This window comes from Schistocerca cancellata, chromosome 3 (genome assembly GCF_023864275.1).
Source record: "Schistocerca cancellata isolate TAMUIC-IGC-003103 chromosome 3, iqSchCanc2.1, whole genome shotgun sequence".
In the NCBI taxonomy this organism is placed as follows: Eukaryota; Metazoa; Arthropoda; class Insecta; order Orthoptera; family Acrididae; genus Schistocerca; species Schistocerca cancellata.
In genome coordinates, this window is record NC_064628.1 from 899,981,958 (window position 1) to 900,000,685 (window position 18,728).

An 18,728-nucleotide genomic window follows, 5' to 3' on the forward strand; every position below is an offset into this window, starting at 1 on the left:
TTCAGGTTATCTTGAACCCATAGACCCAGGAATTTGAAAACAGTGTCAGTTTCTGTTGGCTGGTTATTTACTGTGACAAGCGGCTGAGAGGAATTTGCATTTTGTGTTGTGTGAAAGTTCATGGAAGCTGTCTTTTTGGTGTAGGTAGTTAATCTGTTGATTTTAGCCCAGTTGCTGAGTTGTTCAGTGGCCAAGTTCACAGCTTTTTGCACAGCCTTTGTATTCTCCCCTTTGAGAAGTACAGTTGTGTCGTCAGCAACTATTATTGTTTTATGTGCAACTACGTTCAGGCTCAAGTCATTAATGTACAGGAGGAAAAGAAGAGGTCTCAATACTGAGCCCTGTGGTACACCTTGCTTTACAGTTTTATTACTCAATAGGATTTCGGTTATTGAGTTGCTTTGTCTATTGGTGTATTTCATGCTGACTCTCTGCATCTAATTGGTTAGGAATGAAGCAGTCCTATTGTTTACAATTCCTCTGATACCACAGTGTTCTATTTTTCCCAGCAATATTTTGTGGCCAACAGTGTCAAAAACCTTTGACAGATCCAGAAATATGGCTGTTATGGGTTGTTTTTTACCTAACAGATCTAATAGCTAGCGTATTTATGCAATCATATACTGCAGTTTCAGTAGATTGTTGCTTTTGAACCCATGTTGAGCTAAACTTAGTAAATATTTCTTTTTCAATTAAGTCTATCAGTTTTTTGTACATTATTTTTTCAAAAAATTCAGAAAAGCAGGATGAGATTGAGATAGGCCTTTAGTTATTCATATCTTTATTATCACCTTTTTTGAAGACAGGAATTACTTCAGAAAGTTTCAGAGCTTCAGAGAAAGTACCTGCCTGTAAAGAAAAGTCACAGAGGTGAGTTAATGGTTCAGCAATTGTGTGTGCACAATTTTGATGACAGCTGCTGGGATACCATCAATTCCAGGTGAATATGAATTTTTTAACTCTTGAAGAAGGAAAGATTGCCATGGATGAGATTCGAAAACCTGAGAGCTAGGAAGTTGATAGAGTAATAAACAAGACAGAGGTTACTAGAGCGGAAAGATAGATGCATTGTGTGGCTGACAAGTGGAGGTGGGAGGTAAGAAGAAATAAACAGATCAGAAAATAAAATATATAGAAAACTAAAAGGGAGTGAAGAAAGAAATAGTTACTGAAAAGAAAATAATATAAATTAAGGCCACATGGTTGATGCAAACCAAGGAGATGTAATGCCAGTTCCCACCTGTGGAGTTCTGGGAAACAGGATGGAACTGGCGTTACAACATACCCTTAGTTCTCGCCACCCACCTGGCCTTAATTTATCATTATTTTTTCAGTATCAGCATGTCTTTTCAGTAACTACTCCTTTTTTCATCCCCTTGTAGCTTTCTTCATATTTTATTTTCTGACCTATCTATTTTTCCTGCCCCCCCCCCCCTCCCATCATCTCTCATGCATAATACACTTAGCTTTCCTCTCTTATTAAGTCTAGTAAGCTTTGTTTTGCTTATTGTCATTTCCATGGCAGGCAATGAAAACCTTATAACTCCATTTTGTTAAAATTTGCAAGAGGCACAAAAATTGCTTCTTAAAAAATAATATAAAGTGATAAAGAAAGTTGCTGCATGTGCAGCTGTATAGTAGAAGCCTAGTTATTGACAGATTAGAGAAACCCATGCAGTTTCAAATCTCTCTTTGACTATGGAGTTACTGGTTACTGATGGAGTTACCAGGTTTTCATTGCCTACCATCAATATTTTTCACCCCCAAGTTCTCTAGTTTTCAAATCTCATCTGATGTTGTGCCCAACAATCACTCTTTCCTTCTCATCCTGTCAGCTAAGTCTTCCCTGACCTGGGGTTCTAGACAACTCTTCTGTAACTCTCTCAATTTCCTAATCCTTGCCAGTCCTTTTCCTTCAGCTATTCCCCTACAACCAGAAGAAGGAGCCACTGGTTTTGAAAGCTTGCACATTTCCTTAACTTTTGTGTTTTCTCCTCCCACCCACTCGTGAGTAGATTTTTTTATCAATCTAATTACTAAGTGGGTAGATTTTTTATCTATCCAATTATACCTTTTTTGTCTGATATACAGCACAATAAACCATCTAAATTTATCTCAAAAATTTCCCAGTCAACCAGTGGAGACTAGTATGTTGTATAAATCACAAATACCACATTTCCCAACATTAACTTATAAGCAGATGCTTCTGTATCCTAATATATACCAAATTTACGTATTTCTACAGTTTTTTTAAATTTATATCCCTGTTTTATGAATGTGACAGTTGCTCCATTCTTCATTTTGGATCTACATGAATGTGCAGTTAATTTATAACCACTTACATTAATATGCTCTACCCCTGTGGTTACATTATGTTCAGTCAGACAAATGACATCAGTTTCCTTCTAACTATTAATATCTTGCAAAAAAATTAATAAATAGTTTCCTAATATTCTGATGAAGCAAAATGATTTCACCTTTCCTTTTATTACTGCAAGATGAAGTAGGAGTCTCTTTCAATTTAAATTCCTTTAATACTGTCTGACTGAATTTTCCCTAAAGTTGCTATCTCACCTGACTCCAACAACTACAGGGTTGTGTGCTGATGGATCCCCTTATGCCTTCAAGCTATGATAATTATATCACCATCTTCCTACTGCAACTACTCAAACGATGTAAATATGAGATTTTATGTCCATCTGAAGGAGCCCCTCAGCTCCGTGTTCACTCGCTTAATGTCAGAGTCAACCCAGTGCTGGTCATGGCACCACAGAATCTTCTCAAAACCCATGTTTGTGTCCTAAGTAGGTATTCCTATTTTGTCCAGATAAACTCTGATATTGTATTTTTTTGGTTTTTGTCAGGTTGTTTCTGGATCCTCCAACTATCAACACCTGATCTTGTTTGATGATATCATGATATCCTTACTCTTTCAATATGATTCTAATTGTACAATTAGGCCTAAAAATATAACTGTAGACAACAGAAGAAAAATATACTTTTCACGCTGTTTTCACTTATTTAACATGACACTAACACTCAAGTGTAAGTAATCTATATTATATGTATAACAAGAAGAAACGTTTTGAAGTAACATCTATTTCTTATTAATATACTTATTTATGAGAGTAGGATTCACAATAATCTCATGGCTGCAGTATTGCCACAGTTGTGTTACTGTATTTGTAGACACATCACATTATACAACACATATTTTCAGGTGTTCATCCAGACTGCCTATTGCATTTTTCTGCATAATATTTCAATAACTGACTTAACAGCATTATGAAAAAGATAGATTGATACTCTGGTGCTGGCCAGAGCAGCTGGAGATAGCGGTCACGCGTGTGTGAGGTGTGCATGCTTGTGTGAATGTGTGTTTTCTTTTCATTTCTGAAGGAGGATCTGGTTGAAAACTAAATGTGCAACAGTTTTTTCTTGTGCCAGCAATTCAATGGTCATCTTTATGGTGAGTAGCACTCTACACTTTCATAATATTGTTGATATTCCTAACTGGACTTTACATTGATCAACAACTGACTTAGTCATTTTCGTAGGATGCTGGAAGTGATGATTTTTCTTTCTAAACAGAAAAGTCTAACAGCAGGCCTATATCTTCTATCAGTCATGCTGAGAAAAACATTGCATCATTTGGACTTAGTGAACATGCTATACGTAGGAGCAAGTATTTTCCTCAGAATACACACCGAGCGAGGCGGCGCAGTGGTTAGCACACTGGACTCGCATTCGGGAGGACGACGGTTCAATCCCGTCTCCGGCCATCCTGATTTAGGTTTTCCGTGATTTCCCTAAATCACTTCAGGCAAATGCCGGGATGGTTCCTTTGAAAGGGCACGGCCGATTTCGTTCCCCATCCTTCCCTCCCCTGAGCTTGCGCTCCATCTCTAATGACCTCGTTGTCGACGGGACGTTAAACACTAATCTCCTCCTCCTCCTCGGAATACAGGTGTGCTCTAAATTTAGCCCAACTGTTTGGAAAATTAAATCACTTTTGTTTGCACACAAATATTTTTATTTATTTATTATTTATCTAGCCTGACCAGATTATGGCCTTAAGTTCCTCTCTTACATCTGACTGTGAACAACATATGCTAAAGATATTACAAAAACTTTCATAACAATAATAATTACAATAATGGCAATATGGTTGTTGCCAAGACAGTGAATACGACATCCGTGTGTCACATAATTATACACAAGTGAATTTACCTTTATCTTCTTTTCCTTAATTTTTGGTGTTTCATGAATGTTCAATCAGGTGTTTAAATTTAGTGATGCTTTCTGGAAATGGACTGTGGGTATCTCCTGGCAAATTGTTCCACTCCTTCACTCCTCTACCAACATACGACAATTTGCTCCAGTTGTTGTTTCATAATCTCACACTTATTCTATGCTGGTGGTCTCTCCTTTCTTTACATACCATGTCAGAGATCAGTCTATGTCCTACATCTTTCCACACATCCTTACCCACATTTGTTCAGTAAATTCTCCCCAAGTCTAGTTCCTATTTATCTTTGTGTGAGGTTTCCCTTTTCAGTTTCTTATTCATTTCTGTGATAGTGCATGCTGGACTGGTTTAAGGCACAAGCAACACAAGGTGCCACATGGGGCACCATGTTGACATAGTTGCTGCAACTGTAAGAATTCTGTATGGAACATACCACAATTAGTAGCTGTCGCTTGTCATACCTAGCTGAGAGAGGCACCAGGGGCATCCAAGAGCAAGATCTGTGTATCACAATTAGTAGTAAAGACTGACTCAGGTGGAAGTGTACAAGGGAAAAGGGGGGTGAGGGGTAAGGGAAGGCTGCCAAATAATAAATTGCTTATGTGAAAAAATGTTGTCAAACTAGCTGTGATAACTTGTGCAGGTTGGAGCAGAGGAAACACATCTTTTTCACTACTGAATGACTCAGACATGGCTTGATCAAAATAAAAACAAGTATTGAGTGATAGATTTTTTAATGCAGGTTTGAAATATACATACTTTAATTAGGTTCAAAAAATGTCTTGGAGATGACGTCCTTCTTGCTGGATACAAATTTTGCTCCTTTACCGAAAGTTACGCATTGCTCTCTCTAACATTTCATTCAGCACGGCTTCAATTTCCTGATGAATGGAGTTCTTCAGGTCATTGATTGTGTGAGGCTTGTTCATGTAGACTTTTGATTTTAAATATCCCCACAAAAAGAAGTCACATATCGACAAGTCGTGTGAGCGATGGGGCCAGTAAACATCACCATATCTCTAAATAACATGTCCTGGGAACATATGTTGAACCATTTCCATGGATGCTCTTGCCATGTGAGCTGTGGCACCATCCTGCTGAAACCATATTTCTCTCATGTTCACTTGATGCCTTTCAAGTTCTAGACAAAGAAAGTTGTTTAACATTCTAACATAGAACACTGATGTCCCAGTAACTGCAGTTCCCTCCTCTACAAAAACATAGGGTCCACCAATCCCCATCTTTGAAATGCAGCACCACAGTGTTACTTTTAAATTGTGGAGAGGTCTTTGGTGTAATTAATGTGGGTTCTCTGGCACCCAATACTGACAATTTTGAACATTGACATAACCATCTACATGAAAATGTGCTTCATCACTCATGAAAACTGTAGCATCTGCATCTTCCGTAAAAATTTCGTCCATTACGCGACAAAACTCTCTGCACTGAACAAAATCCTCTTCACTAAGCTGCTGGATGATCATTATCTTGTATGGGTGAAACTTAAGATCATCATGTAAGATGTGGTGTAGCGAACAACGTGACATACGCTGCGCTACAGCCTGTTGTCTAGCCAATCGTTTTGGACTAGCAAGAACTGCTGTTCTCACTCGGTCTGCATTTTCTGGAGTATGAACTGAACAGGAAGACCAGGTGGTTTCTTTTTCATCACAGATCCAGCGCTTCTAAATGCTGCAACCCATCAGAGTACAGTATATCGATCAGGCACTGCACCTTGACGTCCAACTCTAAAATTTTGACGGAAAAAGACGTTGCACTGTGACTAGGGAATCATTGTTTCTAAAGTACTGCTCGACAACAAACACACAATTCTCTATGCTCCAATGCTACATAGCGACTGAAACTACATTGTATGGGCAGTTTGGCAACATTCATTTAAGGTCAATACCCCCTCTCGTCGCTGTTTACTAGTGGTTCAAAAAACATGTTTTTCCTCTGCTCCACCCTGTACATTTAGAAGATTTGAGATGGATATTTAGATTTACCAGAAGTAGTGTGGCAGTTTATTGAGTAAAAATCAGGAACTTCAAGCCTCCTTAAAAACATAATATGATAGTAGTTATAACCGCTAATGTAAACAGCATCTCAGAGAAGACAACAACAAACTTTGCAAAACAGATATATTAGTAAGAAATTTTGGAAGAGTAGGCTGTCAGTACCATCATTGTGTAACTTTAGTTTCTTCTTTTCACTCTGTTCCCTTTCATTTCCATGTAAATATTTCTGTATAGCAATAGTATTTAATATACCAATAAAGGAATGACTTTTGTTCCAGGAAAGGATGCATGTGGATTGCGAGGACCACGTCATGCACGGCATCGGTGGGATAAGGTTGGAGAATGGGATAAAGTGGTTCTGAAGAAGAAAGAGCAAGACATTCCAAGTACACATTCCAATACAGCTCAATCCATGAAACAAGAGTCTGAAAAGTTCCTTGCTGCTTTCAACCTGCGGAATGATATTGATACTGGAGACATCTCTGAATATTCGAAAAAAGTGAATAACTCAAAAGAGGAAAACTATGAACAGGTTAGCAGAAATAATATTAACTATGTTGGAAAATCATAATTCCTTCAAAAAATTCCAATTTGTGTCACAGAAAGCTACACATAAAGTTAGAAAATGTGGAATAGATGAGCAGTTTCTTTCAAAATGAAAAATCAGTCAAATTTTCCATTCACTGACAGTTAGTAAACAATTTCATTAAGACTGCTATTATTAATTTATACCTTGTTCAAATTATCAGTTCATTCTGCATGCATTTTTCTGCAGAATAATAGCATCCCTGCAGAATGGTAGCATTCCTTCAACAACGTCCTAAAACCTGCTTTTTAGATAATATAGCTTCATGTGAGTATGTTATAGCCTACAAATTTTGTATATTTTCATCCCTATATGAACACATCATTATAGTTGGTGTGTGGGAGCATATAATTATCTTTTTTTCCTGTGTTGAAAGTGTAGTCAAAATGATTTTTTATCAAATAATTGTAGTATCTATATAAAATTACATTATATGAACACATCATTATAGTTGGTGTGTGGAAGCATATAATTATCTTTTTTTCCTTTGTTGAAAGTGTAGTCAAAATGATTTTTACCAAATAATTGTAGTATCTATATAAAATTACAATTTTATAAATTTATAGGAAGGGGTCAATTAAGAGAAACAAGTCTGTTTTTGTTGTGTACATCCTATTAAAGAATATTATTTTGAAAAGCATTTACATGAACTCTCCTTTGAGTGGCTAGTATACAGAGGAGCAAGGTGCAATGCTCACTTGATTGTACAGGTAATGGTTGGTGTGGATAAAAATTTTGAAACAGGTAGTAGAATTGGCACAGTTAAACTCATCACTCACTGCAGGCTCTCTACATCGCTGCACTTTAACTGCCAATACAAACAGTGCCACAAAATTTAATCCAGAAAGGTTAAATCTGGCACTCATTCAATCTAAGAATAATTATGCAGACCAGTGTATACTTAAATTGGTGTCTTTTATTATGTAGTCCAGAAATATTGAGATAATGTTTGAATAATCTGGATGACAATCTCCATGCCCAAGTTTTCACACACAACCGTGAATTGATACAGAGTCCTTAACATCTCATTCCTTTGTAAGACAATGGATAATGAACAAACGACTGGTAGAAGAGAGAACAATAAGCATTGGGCACAAAAGATCACTAACACACAGTCAATAGGAATTCTGGTGAACAGAAATCTTGTAACACAACATTAATATACTAAAACATGTATCTAACAATTTTCTTCTGCAGCTTCAGTATTCAAGATATGATATTTGACCTTTCCTGCAGAAATATACCTTACCTAATAACAGACTGAAAATAATTATGATACACTACTTTTTAGTTTTGATGTCAAAAAAATTTGCTAATATTTGCAAAGAAAATGCAAACCAATAATTTGTTTGCCATGAATTCAGCATGTGTATTTTAACTGAAATTCCTGTCCCAATTTAAACCAAGAAATTTGATCACATGAACTTCTTCCATAAGTTGAGTATTATGATCTATTTTAATCTTTTGGCTTTATTAATGTGCGATTTTGAACAGTACCAGTTGGGTTTTTATAATACGGGTGGATTACCTCCAACCAAACTGAGAGAATTTATATTTATTGATAATTCATTGAGATGATACAGGAACATGACCTAATATGAGACCCCCAGGCACAACAACTGCATTCGAAGAAGCGAGTATTCTTAGTTTTGTCTTTGTGTTGAGCTGCTGTGATGTGATCAACTGCAGAATACAGCTCTTAATCCCACATATTTGTAATCTGTTGATAAACAATGCATAGTTTACTGAGTTGAAGGCCTCATTAATATCACAAAAGGTACTTGCAACATTAATCCTTTGATGTAACACTATGCTAGTCTTTTCGAGAAAGATGTTTACTGCATCTGCAGTACTTTTTCTGCATTCAAACCCAATTAGTTTACTTACAATATTCTCATATTATACCACAAAATTCTTGATCTAGATTTCAGCTACTTTCACCTGCATTTTTGATGGGGTTTGAAAAACAAAAATAAGTCAGTAGTTTCCCATGTCTCACCTTGACCTTTCCTTGAGCAAAAGTTTAACTTCTGTATACTCCAACATATTGGGAAAGCAGCTCTATTCAAAAGTTTGTCAATTATTAGAGTTAGAAGAGGTGCTACTATGAGATATACTGCTTTAATTACTTCAGTGTGTACCCCATCTCAGCCTGCAGAAATATCTAATCACAATTTTTCTGAATATTATATTGAAACTTTGGAAAAGATTCTGAACATTCTAAACCTGTCATTTTGTAAATGTAATTTCTTCAGTTTGAGTACATATCATGTTCAAAAACTAAATTTGATAAGAAGGTGCCAAAACATGTTGTATTTCAAACACTAAATACGTATGTATGTTTCCTTAATGTAGGCCACTTTTATCTTTTTATATTACTGATATGAATATGAATGCCAACTTCTTATTCAGTTACATTTATTTATTTATTTATCTGTCCATATAAATCTCTTTCTCAGTACATATATTGTACACAGGATATTGGACAGAAAACCTTTTCAGCTATTGGTTTTTCAAATGTCAAACATACATTATTTAAATTTTTATAACAAATTGGATCTAGACATTTAATAATTACAATTTTTTTTAAATACTGTATAATTATAACTTATTATGAAATGACTTTCTCATTATCATTAAATATAGGATATTCAATGAGTTATCCCAAAGTCTTGTTATTCCTGTACCAATAATTTCAGGTCCACTCCCTGTCCCTCCCTCTCCTTGCTCACTACACCTGACCCACCCTCTCGCACATGTCAAGCTGCAGTACTGCATATCTACCACAGTGCATTCAGTTGGCACAATATAGCCAGCACAATATGTTTGTTTGTTCGTTTGTGTGTGTGTGTGTGTGTGTGTGTGTGTGTGTGAGAGAGAGAGAGAGAGAGAGAGAGAGAGAGAGAGAGAGAGTATGTGTAGTTTAGCTCAAAAACAGATTCATGTGATAGCTAGCAAAGTTCAGTTTTGTCTGTGTGCCTATCAATGTCTCAACACCTCTACTATTTAGTAAGTTGTTGCCTTTACTCCTAAATTATTTATCCAGTAACCAGAACTTCAATACCATAGTTACATAATGTAACCTAATGAACTTTTAATTAGTGCCAAAACTATAAAAGTATGATAGTGTTACTAGCAACTTCTTTGTTTATATTTATTCGTTTATTTATTTTGGACCCAATAATATGGTATTGTACAGTGAACAAAATATATATGACAAGTCATGTGCATTGAAATACAAACATGTAGCATAAAAATATTTTAATATGCTATAAGGAGCAGTTACATGAAAACTGAATGTCCACCACAGTGGGGCCATGGAATAGTTACATTCAAAATTAATCACCAAACATGTTAAGACATTTATACCACTGGGAGTTGAGATGACCAATTTCTGTTTGGTAGAATGCAGTTGGCTGCTGACTGATCCACAACCACACCTACTATTGTACTACCTCATTCAACATAAACTGACATCCACAAGTGTTTCTATAGGTCACCGGTGAAAGATCCAGGCTGTATAGAGGATGCTGCAGTATTTCCCAACCAAACAGCTGTAGCGTAGCCTTTTTGTGACTGGCAGTGTGGACATTGTGCAACAAAATGATCATCCTGTCCAACAGTATTCCTGGGCATTTTGACTTTATGACACAACACACTTTCTAAACTGTGTTTTCATACTGCTGTGCATTGATTGACAAGCAGATACCCCTTGCAGTTGAAGATGGTCATCATGACCTTACCAAACCTGTGTAAACTGCTTTGGATTTCTTTCGCAGAGGAGATGCAAGATGTTTTCATTGTTGGCTTTACTTTTTGGCTTGGTCTGTCAAAATGCTGTTGGACGGAATTGTCCTATTGCACAATAATGCCCACCTCACACTGTCAATCAGATGAAGGCTATGCTTCAGCGATTTGGTAGGGTCCCTACAGCCTTGATCTTTCACAATGTGATTTTCACATCTTTGGCAACCTGAAGAAAGACTTGCGTGGACCTCGGTTTCATTCAAATGTAGAAGTGCAAGAGTGGGTGCAATTGTGGATCTGTCAGTGGTGGCTGACCGCATTCTGTGAAACAGGAATTGATCATCTCATCTCCCAGAGGGATAAATGTCTTAAAGCATGTTGTGATTACTTTTGAATGGAACCGTTCCATGGTCCCATTGTGGCATGTGTTCAGTTTTCATCTCACTTCCATTCATATAATAAGCTACAATAATACAATTATATAGCACGGCTTAACAAAAATTATGTAACTTCTGTGTCAGACTTATACAGTACAATTTAGTAACACTGTAACATTGAAAGTGATAAAACTTATAATACTAACAATAACTTCAATAAAAGTTCAACTGGTGCTAATGCTAATTGGTCTTTAGATATTCGTTAACTGAATAAAAACTGTGTACATAAAATATTTTTAACTTTATTCCTAGATGAGATGCATTATTGTTTTCATGAACGGGGTGGGGAGGATGATTTACTCCCCATATTTCTCACAGCAAATGGACTCCTGGCCATTATTTGGTTCACAAAATGTTTGCACTGAAAAATGTATTATAATTGTTAACAGACACGTTGACCTCACAGGTCCTTGTTAACAAAGGTTACTGCCTCTAATGTTGCTAATGCAAAATAAACTGTCTTCAGTGTTGTGATATCACAGGACTTCCTAAAAATTTGAAATGCATCGCACAGACTGCTCAGTCTTTTGAGTAGCATTCCTCTCATAATATTCTGTTGTAAGTTACTGCCCATTCATATCCCAATAAATTTTAATTTCTTAACTTGTTCTATTGTTTCAAGTTTAGGATGAGATCCATACAGGTAGGGTGATTTTTGAAGGCCCTAAATAGGTTATGTGCAGCTTTGCTTTTATTTTACAATAATCTATTATTATACAACCAGGAAATTAATTTGTTTATAGAGTCAATAGAATCATCCATCAACACACCATCATTTGGATGGGTTGTGAAATGCTACCACAATTCTAAGTCAGCAACAATGATGCAACTGTGAACATTAATGTCCCACACATTTTGATTTGGCAGCAAAAAAATTAAGGGACCAATATAAGTGTAGAAAATTGTCTATTTTAAGGGTATATACATCTCCTATTGGAGATATGTATATATTTTTGTATAAACTAAATCAAGTTTGTGATATGACATCCACTCCAAGGAGCAATATCCTCAGATGTGGAGACCTAAATACATATACATTTACTGAATTTTGGTGTTACCTCTGACCTATTCTTAAGCATCAGTCCAAGTTTCAATTTAGTGTCAATGGTTAACAAAGCTACAAGAATAACAAACCAATTTAGAGCAACTACTGGTGATGTGTTAGCAGATTTAGACAAAGAAATCTGTTGGGTGGGTTAAGTAAATCTAGAATTATCTGACTGCTTCAGTCAAATTGCAAAGTATAAAGTGGCTATAGAAAAACAAAGAAAATGCACACCTACAGTTGAACATTTTCTAATCGAAAAAGGCATAACCTTGTCAAATAAATAATAGACCAAACATGTGAAGTAGTACACACAGAGGTAGATGCAAATGAACACATCAAAAATTTCATGATACTATTCAAACTAAAATTTTAAGGAACTTTTCATAAAGTATTACATCCTCTAAGAACAGTCAAACAAACAAAACAGTGACAAAAGATATCAATAAACCATCCCAAACACTGAAGTACCTGAGCTCCATAAAAACAGCAAAACTAATCCATCTTTCTCACACTTTTATAAACAGTCTAAGGGAACATATGGGAAAGTGTTCCTTGCAGCAAAGAGTGCTCATAATTCCAAACTGATACTCACTGCTGAAAAGGATAATAAACCACTATGGAAGGTTGTAAAGCATGAAATACATAACATAAAGATGAATCGATCAAACATAAAAATCAAAGACAAAAGGACACTAATAAAAAATCCAAAGATTTGGCAAACTATATAAATAACTGCTTTAAACAATGCAAAGTCCAGGATGGAGTAATACACTATGATAAAGGATAAACTGCTACTCACCACACAGAGGAGATGTTGAGTTGCAGACAGGCATATTGAAAAAGACTGCTAAACTATTTGAGCTTTTGTACTTGGTCTGCATCAGACAGAGTGACAACTCACCCCGGTGCCTGGAGATAGTAGCCATGCGTGTGTGAGTTCTACTTCAGAAGAAGGAACTTGTTCAACAGTTCATACATTTTATCAGTCTGTTTCATTATGTTAATGTATGATGATGAGTAACTACTCCAGGAGTATCAGAGCTAAATTACAACCCATTATCTCAAAAACCTAAATAAATGTGTATTACCACCTGCAGTAAAGGGGGAAGTTTATAAAGCAGTTTTCAAATCCAAAAACAAAATTTCAGTAGGTTTGGATGAAATACCATTTTGCCTGAATCTAATATCCCCCATTAGCTGACATCATGAATCAAACATTCAAACAGGGCTGCTTTTCTGGCTCTTTCCAAAGACCAGGTCTGCTTTCAGTCAGGGAAAGACACTGAATTGGCAACAATATACCTCACAAAACATGTCCTAGAAGTATTGGATAAAGGAAAGTATGAGGCAGGTATATTTCTTGGTCTAACAAAGCATTCGATGTGATAGATCACAAAATACTGCTCAATAGATGAACCAGGAATAAGGAATGTGGTGATCAAGTTGTTCCAGTACATCTAGAAAATAGAATACAACTGAGTAAAAAATATATATATGGTATATGTCTGCTTGTGCCTGTATATGTGTGGATGGATATGTGTGTGTGTGCGGGTGTATACCCGTCCTTTTTTCCCCCTAAGGTAAGTCTTTCCACTCCCGGGATTGGAATGACTCCTTACCCTCTCCCTTAAAACCCAAATCCTTTCGTCTTTCCCTCTCCTTCCCTCTTTCCTGATGAGGCAACCGTTGGTTGCGAAAGCTAGAATTTTGTGTGTATGTTTGTGTGTGTATCGACCTGCCAGCACTTTCGTTTGGTAAGTCACATCATCTTTGTTTTTAGATATATTTTTCCCACGTGGAATGTTTCCTTCTATTTTATATATATATATATATATATATATATATATATATATATATATATATATATACACACACACACAAAATTCAAGCTTTCGCAACAAACGGTTGCTTCGTCAGGAAAGAGGGAAGGAGAGGGAAAGACGAAAGGATGTGGGTTTTAAGGGAGAGGGTAAGGAGTCATTCCGATCCAGGGAGCGGAAAGATTTACCTTAGGGGGAAAAAAGGACAGGTATACACTCGCACACACACACATATCCATCCGCACATATATGTGTGTGTGTGCGAGTGTATACCTGTCCTTTTTTCCCCCTAAGGTAAGTCTTTCCGCTCCCGGGATCGGAATGACTCCTTACCCTCTCCCTTAAAACCCAAATCCTTTCGTCTTTCCCTCTCCTTCCCTCTTTCCTGATGAGGCAACAGTTTGTTGCGAAAGCTTGAATTTTGTGTGTATGTTTGTGTCCGTTTGTGTGTCTGTCGACCTGCCAGCACTTTCATTTGGTAAGTCACATCATCTTTGTTTTTAGGTATATTTTTCCTACGTGAAATGTTTCCTTCTATTATAACTATATATATATATATATATATATATATATATATATAATAGAGGGAAACATTCCACGTGGGAAAAATATAATTAAAAAGAAAGATGATGAGACTTACCAAACAAAAGCGCTGGCAGGTCGATAGACACACAAACATACACACAAAAATCTAGCTTTCGCAACCAACGGTTGCCTCGTCAGGAAAGAGGGAAGGAGAAGGGAAGACAAAAGGATATGGGTTTTAAGGGAGAGGGTAAGGAGTCATTCCAATCCCGGGAGCGGAAAGACTTACCTTAGGGGGAAAAAAGGACAGGTATACACCCGCACACACACACATATCCATCCGCATATACACAGACACAAGCAGACATTTGTAAAGGCAAAGAGTTTGGGCAGAGATGTCAGTCGGGACGTCCTTTTTTCCCCCTAAGGTAAGTCTTTCCGCTCCCGGGATTGGAATGACTCCTTACCCTCTCCCTTAAAACCCATATCCTTTTGTCTTCCCTTCTCCTTCTCTCTTTCCTGACGAGGCAACCGTTGGTTGCGAAAGCTAGATTTTTGTGTGTATGTTTGTGTGTGTTTGTGTGTCTATCGACCTGCCAGCGCTTTTGTTTGGTAAGTCTCATCATCTTTGTTTTTAATTTTATATATATATATATATATATATATATATATATATATATATATATATATATATATATATATATAAAAACAAAGATGATGTGACTTACCAAATGAAAGTGCTGGCAGGTCGACAGACACACAAACGAACACAAACATTGCACAAAATCCAAGCTTTCGCAACAAACTGTTGCCTCATCAGGAAAGAGGGAAGGAGAGGGAAAGACGAAAGGATGTGGGTTTTAAGGGAGAGGGTAAGGAGTCATTCCAGTCCCGGGAGCGGAAAGACTTACCTTAGGGGGAAAAAAGGACGGGTATATATATATATATATATATATATATATATATATATATATATATATATATATATATAGTTATAATAGAAGGAAACATTCCACGAAGGAAAAATATACCTAAAAACAAAGACGATGTGACTTACCAAATGAAAGTGCTGGCAGGTCGACAGACACACAAACGAACACAAACATACACACAAAATTCAAGCTTTCGCAACAAACTGTTGCCTCATCAGGAAAGAGGGAAGCAGAGGGAAAGACGAAAGGATTTGGGTTTTAAGGGAGAGGGTAAGGAGTCATTCCAATCCCGGGAGCGGAAAGACTTACCTTAGGGGGAAAAAAGGACAGTTATACACTCGCACACAAACACATATTCATCCGTATATACACAGACACAAGCAGACATTTGTAAAGGCAAAGATCGAAGGCATGTTTGCGGAGGGAATGTAAATAAAACTTAATGGGGTCGTTGTGGAGGTGTTGTGAGGGTGACATGGTACTAGAAGGTGGAAAGTGTAACATGAGGCTGAAATGAAAATTAAAATAAATATAAAAATATATGGGGAGAGATAAAGGTGAAGTAGAAAACAAATGGAGATCTGGTGTGAAAAAAGGCGAAAAAGGGTGGGTTAGAGCTGGGCTATGTTGATCCTGTGGTGAACTTGTGTAGGTAGATAACGATCTGCATAAAGGTTAGGTGGTTGTGTTGCCGCCAAAACACGTTAAAGGCTGGAGAAATTCGGGAAAATTTCGAAAAAACTACGTGAGGATGTATTAAAAGGAGTGGTATGGTGGTGGCAGATTATGGAAATGAGGCTAACAATTGTCTGATGAAGAAATAATGACGTTAAAACCTGTGGGAAGCGGCTAAAAATGATCGGTGATGTGAGAAAAACGGAAATGGAAATAAAGCAAAAGTTATTAAAACTAGCCGAAAAGGTTGTTTAATAGCTGAAAGAAACTGTTTGTGAATTAGAAATGGTGGATTTTATAGCAGCGGTAGTGTTGAAAGTGGAAAAAAAAATTTTTTTGGTTATGGTTTGGAAGTGGGTTACGTATTATTACGTATTATTGAGTATATATTGGTGGGATAAAATTTTATAGTGGATTATGGTAAAAAGGAGAAGGTGAATACAAAGTGAAACTACTGGCAAAAACAGGAGGAGGAAATTTTCCTTTACAAATGTCTGCTTGTGTCTGTGTATATGCGGATGGATATGTGTTTGTGTGCGAGTGTATACCTGTCCTTTTTTCCCCCTAAGGTAAGTCTTTCCGCTCCCGGGATTGGAATGACTCTGTACCCTCTCCCTTAAAACCCAAATCCTTTCGTCTTTCCCTCTCCTTCCCTCTTTCCTGACGAGGCAACCATTGGTTGCGAAAGCTAGAATTTTGTGTGTATGTTTGTGTTTGTTTGTGTGTCTATCGACCTGCCAGCGCTTTTGTTTGGTAAGTCTCATCATCTTTATATATATATATATATATATATATATATATATATATATATATATATATATATATATATATATATATATATATATATATATATATATATATATATATAGAAAGGCATTTACAAATGTCTGCTTGTGTCTGTGTATGTGTGGATGGATATGTGTGTGTGTGCAAGTGTATACCTGTCCTTTTTTCCCCCTAAGGTAAGTCTTTCCACTCCCGGGATTGGAATGACTCCTTACCCTCTCCCTTAAAACCCATATCCTTTTGTCTTTCCTTCTCCTTCCCTCTTTCCTGACGAGGCAACCGTTGGTTGCGAAAGCTAGAATTTGGTGTGTATGTTTGTGTTTGTTTGTGTGTCTATCGACCTGCCAGTGCTTTTGTTTGGTAAGTCTCATCATCTTTCTTTTTAAATATATTTTGCTCTAACTATACTGAAAAACATGTTTGTAATCCAAAATTCACAAATCAGATATACCACAGGGTAGTGTGCTAGGTCTAATACTGTTCCTAATTTACATTGAAGATTTCCCCCCAAATATCAAACATGGGCAAACAATACTGTTTGCAAATGACCAGCATACTAATCACTGACTAGTCACCAGAAGTACTAAGAGTCAAAGCTAATTGAACACGTAACCATGTATCTAAGGGGGCAACAAACAATGAAGTCACCACAAAAACCAGCTTACAATAACCATAAAGTAAATAATGAATCCAATCAAAGTGTGAAACATAAAAAACTTCTTGGAATGCATGTTGACTGTCAAAATGGGAAGATAATGTAAAAATATTCAGTAACAGAGTCTACGCTATAAGGAAAAGACAGACTGCTACTCACCATAAATATGACACATTGAGTTGCAGGCAGACACAATAGAAAGAGAATTACGGATTTCACTTTTGGCTGAAGCTTTCTCCAGAAGAATAACACACATGCTTTCATTCACATAAGCAGGCACACCTCATGCACACAATTGCCATCTGTGGTAACTGTCGCATAGAATGGAAGCAGCAATCTGGAGGAATGAGGTTTGTGTATTTTGGGGAGCATGTAGAAGGTGGGTGTGCAGGGTTTCATAGGGGTCAGGAGGGAAATGGATTCAGGGGAGGGCTCTGGGAAGGGCCTGAGGCTCTAAGGAGGGATGGGTATTATGTTGGACTTCCAGAAAGGGATAATTCTGGCAGAGTTTATAGGTGGAGGAGGCAGATAACTGACAGAATCCTTCTGCTAGATAATGTCATTCAAAATAACAGTGGTGGAACCTTTCTCTGCAGGTACAATGATTAGATCAGGATTTATTTTGAGATTGTGTATGGCTGTTCTTTCTTCTGCTGAAAGATTTGTGTTCTGAGGGAGGTACCTGGGGAAGGGTGCTGAAGTCAAGTTGGAGCTAAGGAATTTCTGGAAGGTGACCTTGGAGTGGTTAGGTGGGAGGGGGGAGGATCAATGTTAGAGGGTGGTATGAACTGGGAGAGGCAGGGTTCTTGTTGGAATTAGGTTGACTTTGGTTGGAGGGATTGGTGGCAAAAAAGTGTTTACATTGCAGGGGTTGGGAGACGGAGAGCAGGTCTTTGAGAGGTCCAACATGGTTAAATTTGGGTGTAACACCTAAGGTAACAGAGTCTGTACAGCATGCTATGCCCTCTGATTTCTTATGTCAGTTTGAGATATTTAATGTATCAGATCATAGAAAAGAGCAATATGTATAATAATCAAGAGTGGAGTATGGTTCACTACCTTAAACTTCTTAAAGTGCTGGACATCTTACCTGTCCCTTGTGAATATATTTTTCAGAGTGTCACATATGAAAAATATTGAATACCATGTTCAGAATTGTTTACTACAGGATTATGAAACTAGAAAATAAATTACCACACCATATAAAAGACATCGATATGATCTGCTATTTCAAAGCAAAACTAAAAAAT

General features: G+C 36.9%; 1 protein-coding gene across 1 annotated transcript in view; it reads left to right on the forward strand.

The window, feature by feature from the left end:
• LOC126176639 (transmembrane protease serine 11D-like) overlaps positions 1-18,728 on the forward strand; it is an 80,640-nt gene that overhangs the window by 20,920 nt on the left and 40,992 nt on the right. Inside the window, exon 3 of the mRNA XM_049923797.1 lies at positions 6,546-6,799. Coding sequence (XP_049779754.1) covers positions 6,546-6,799 — 254 coding nt within the window. The remainder of the gene's footprint in view (positions 1-6,545; positions 6,800-18,728) is intronic.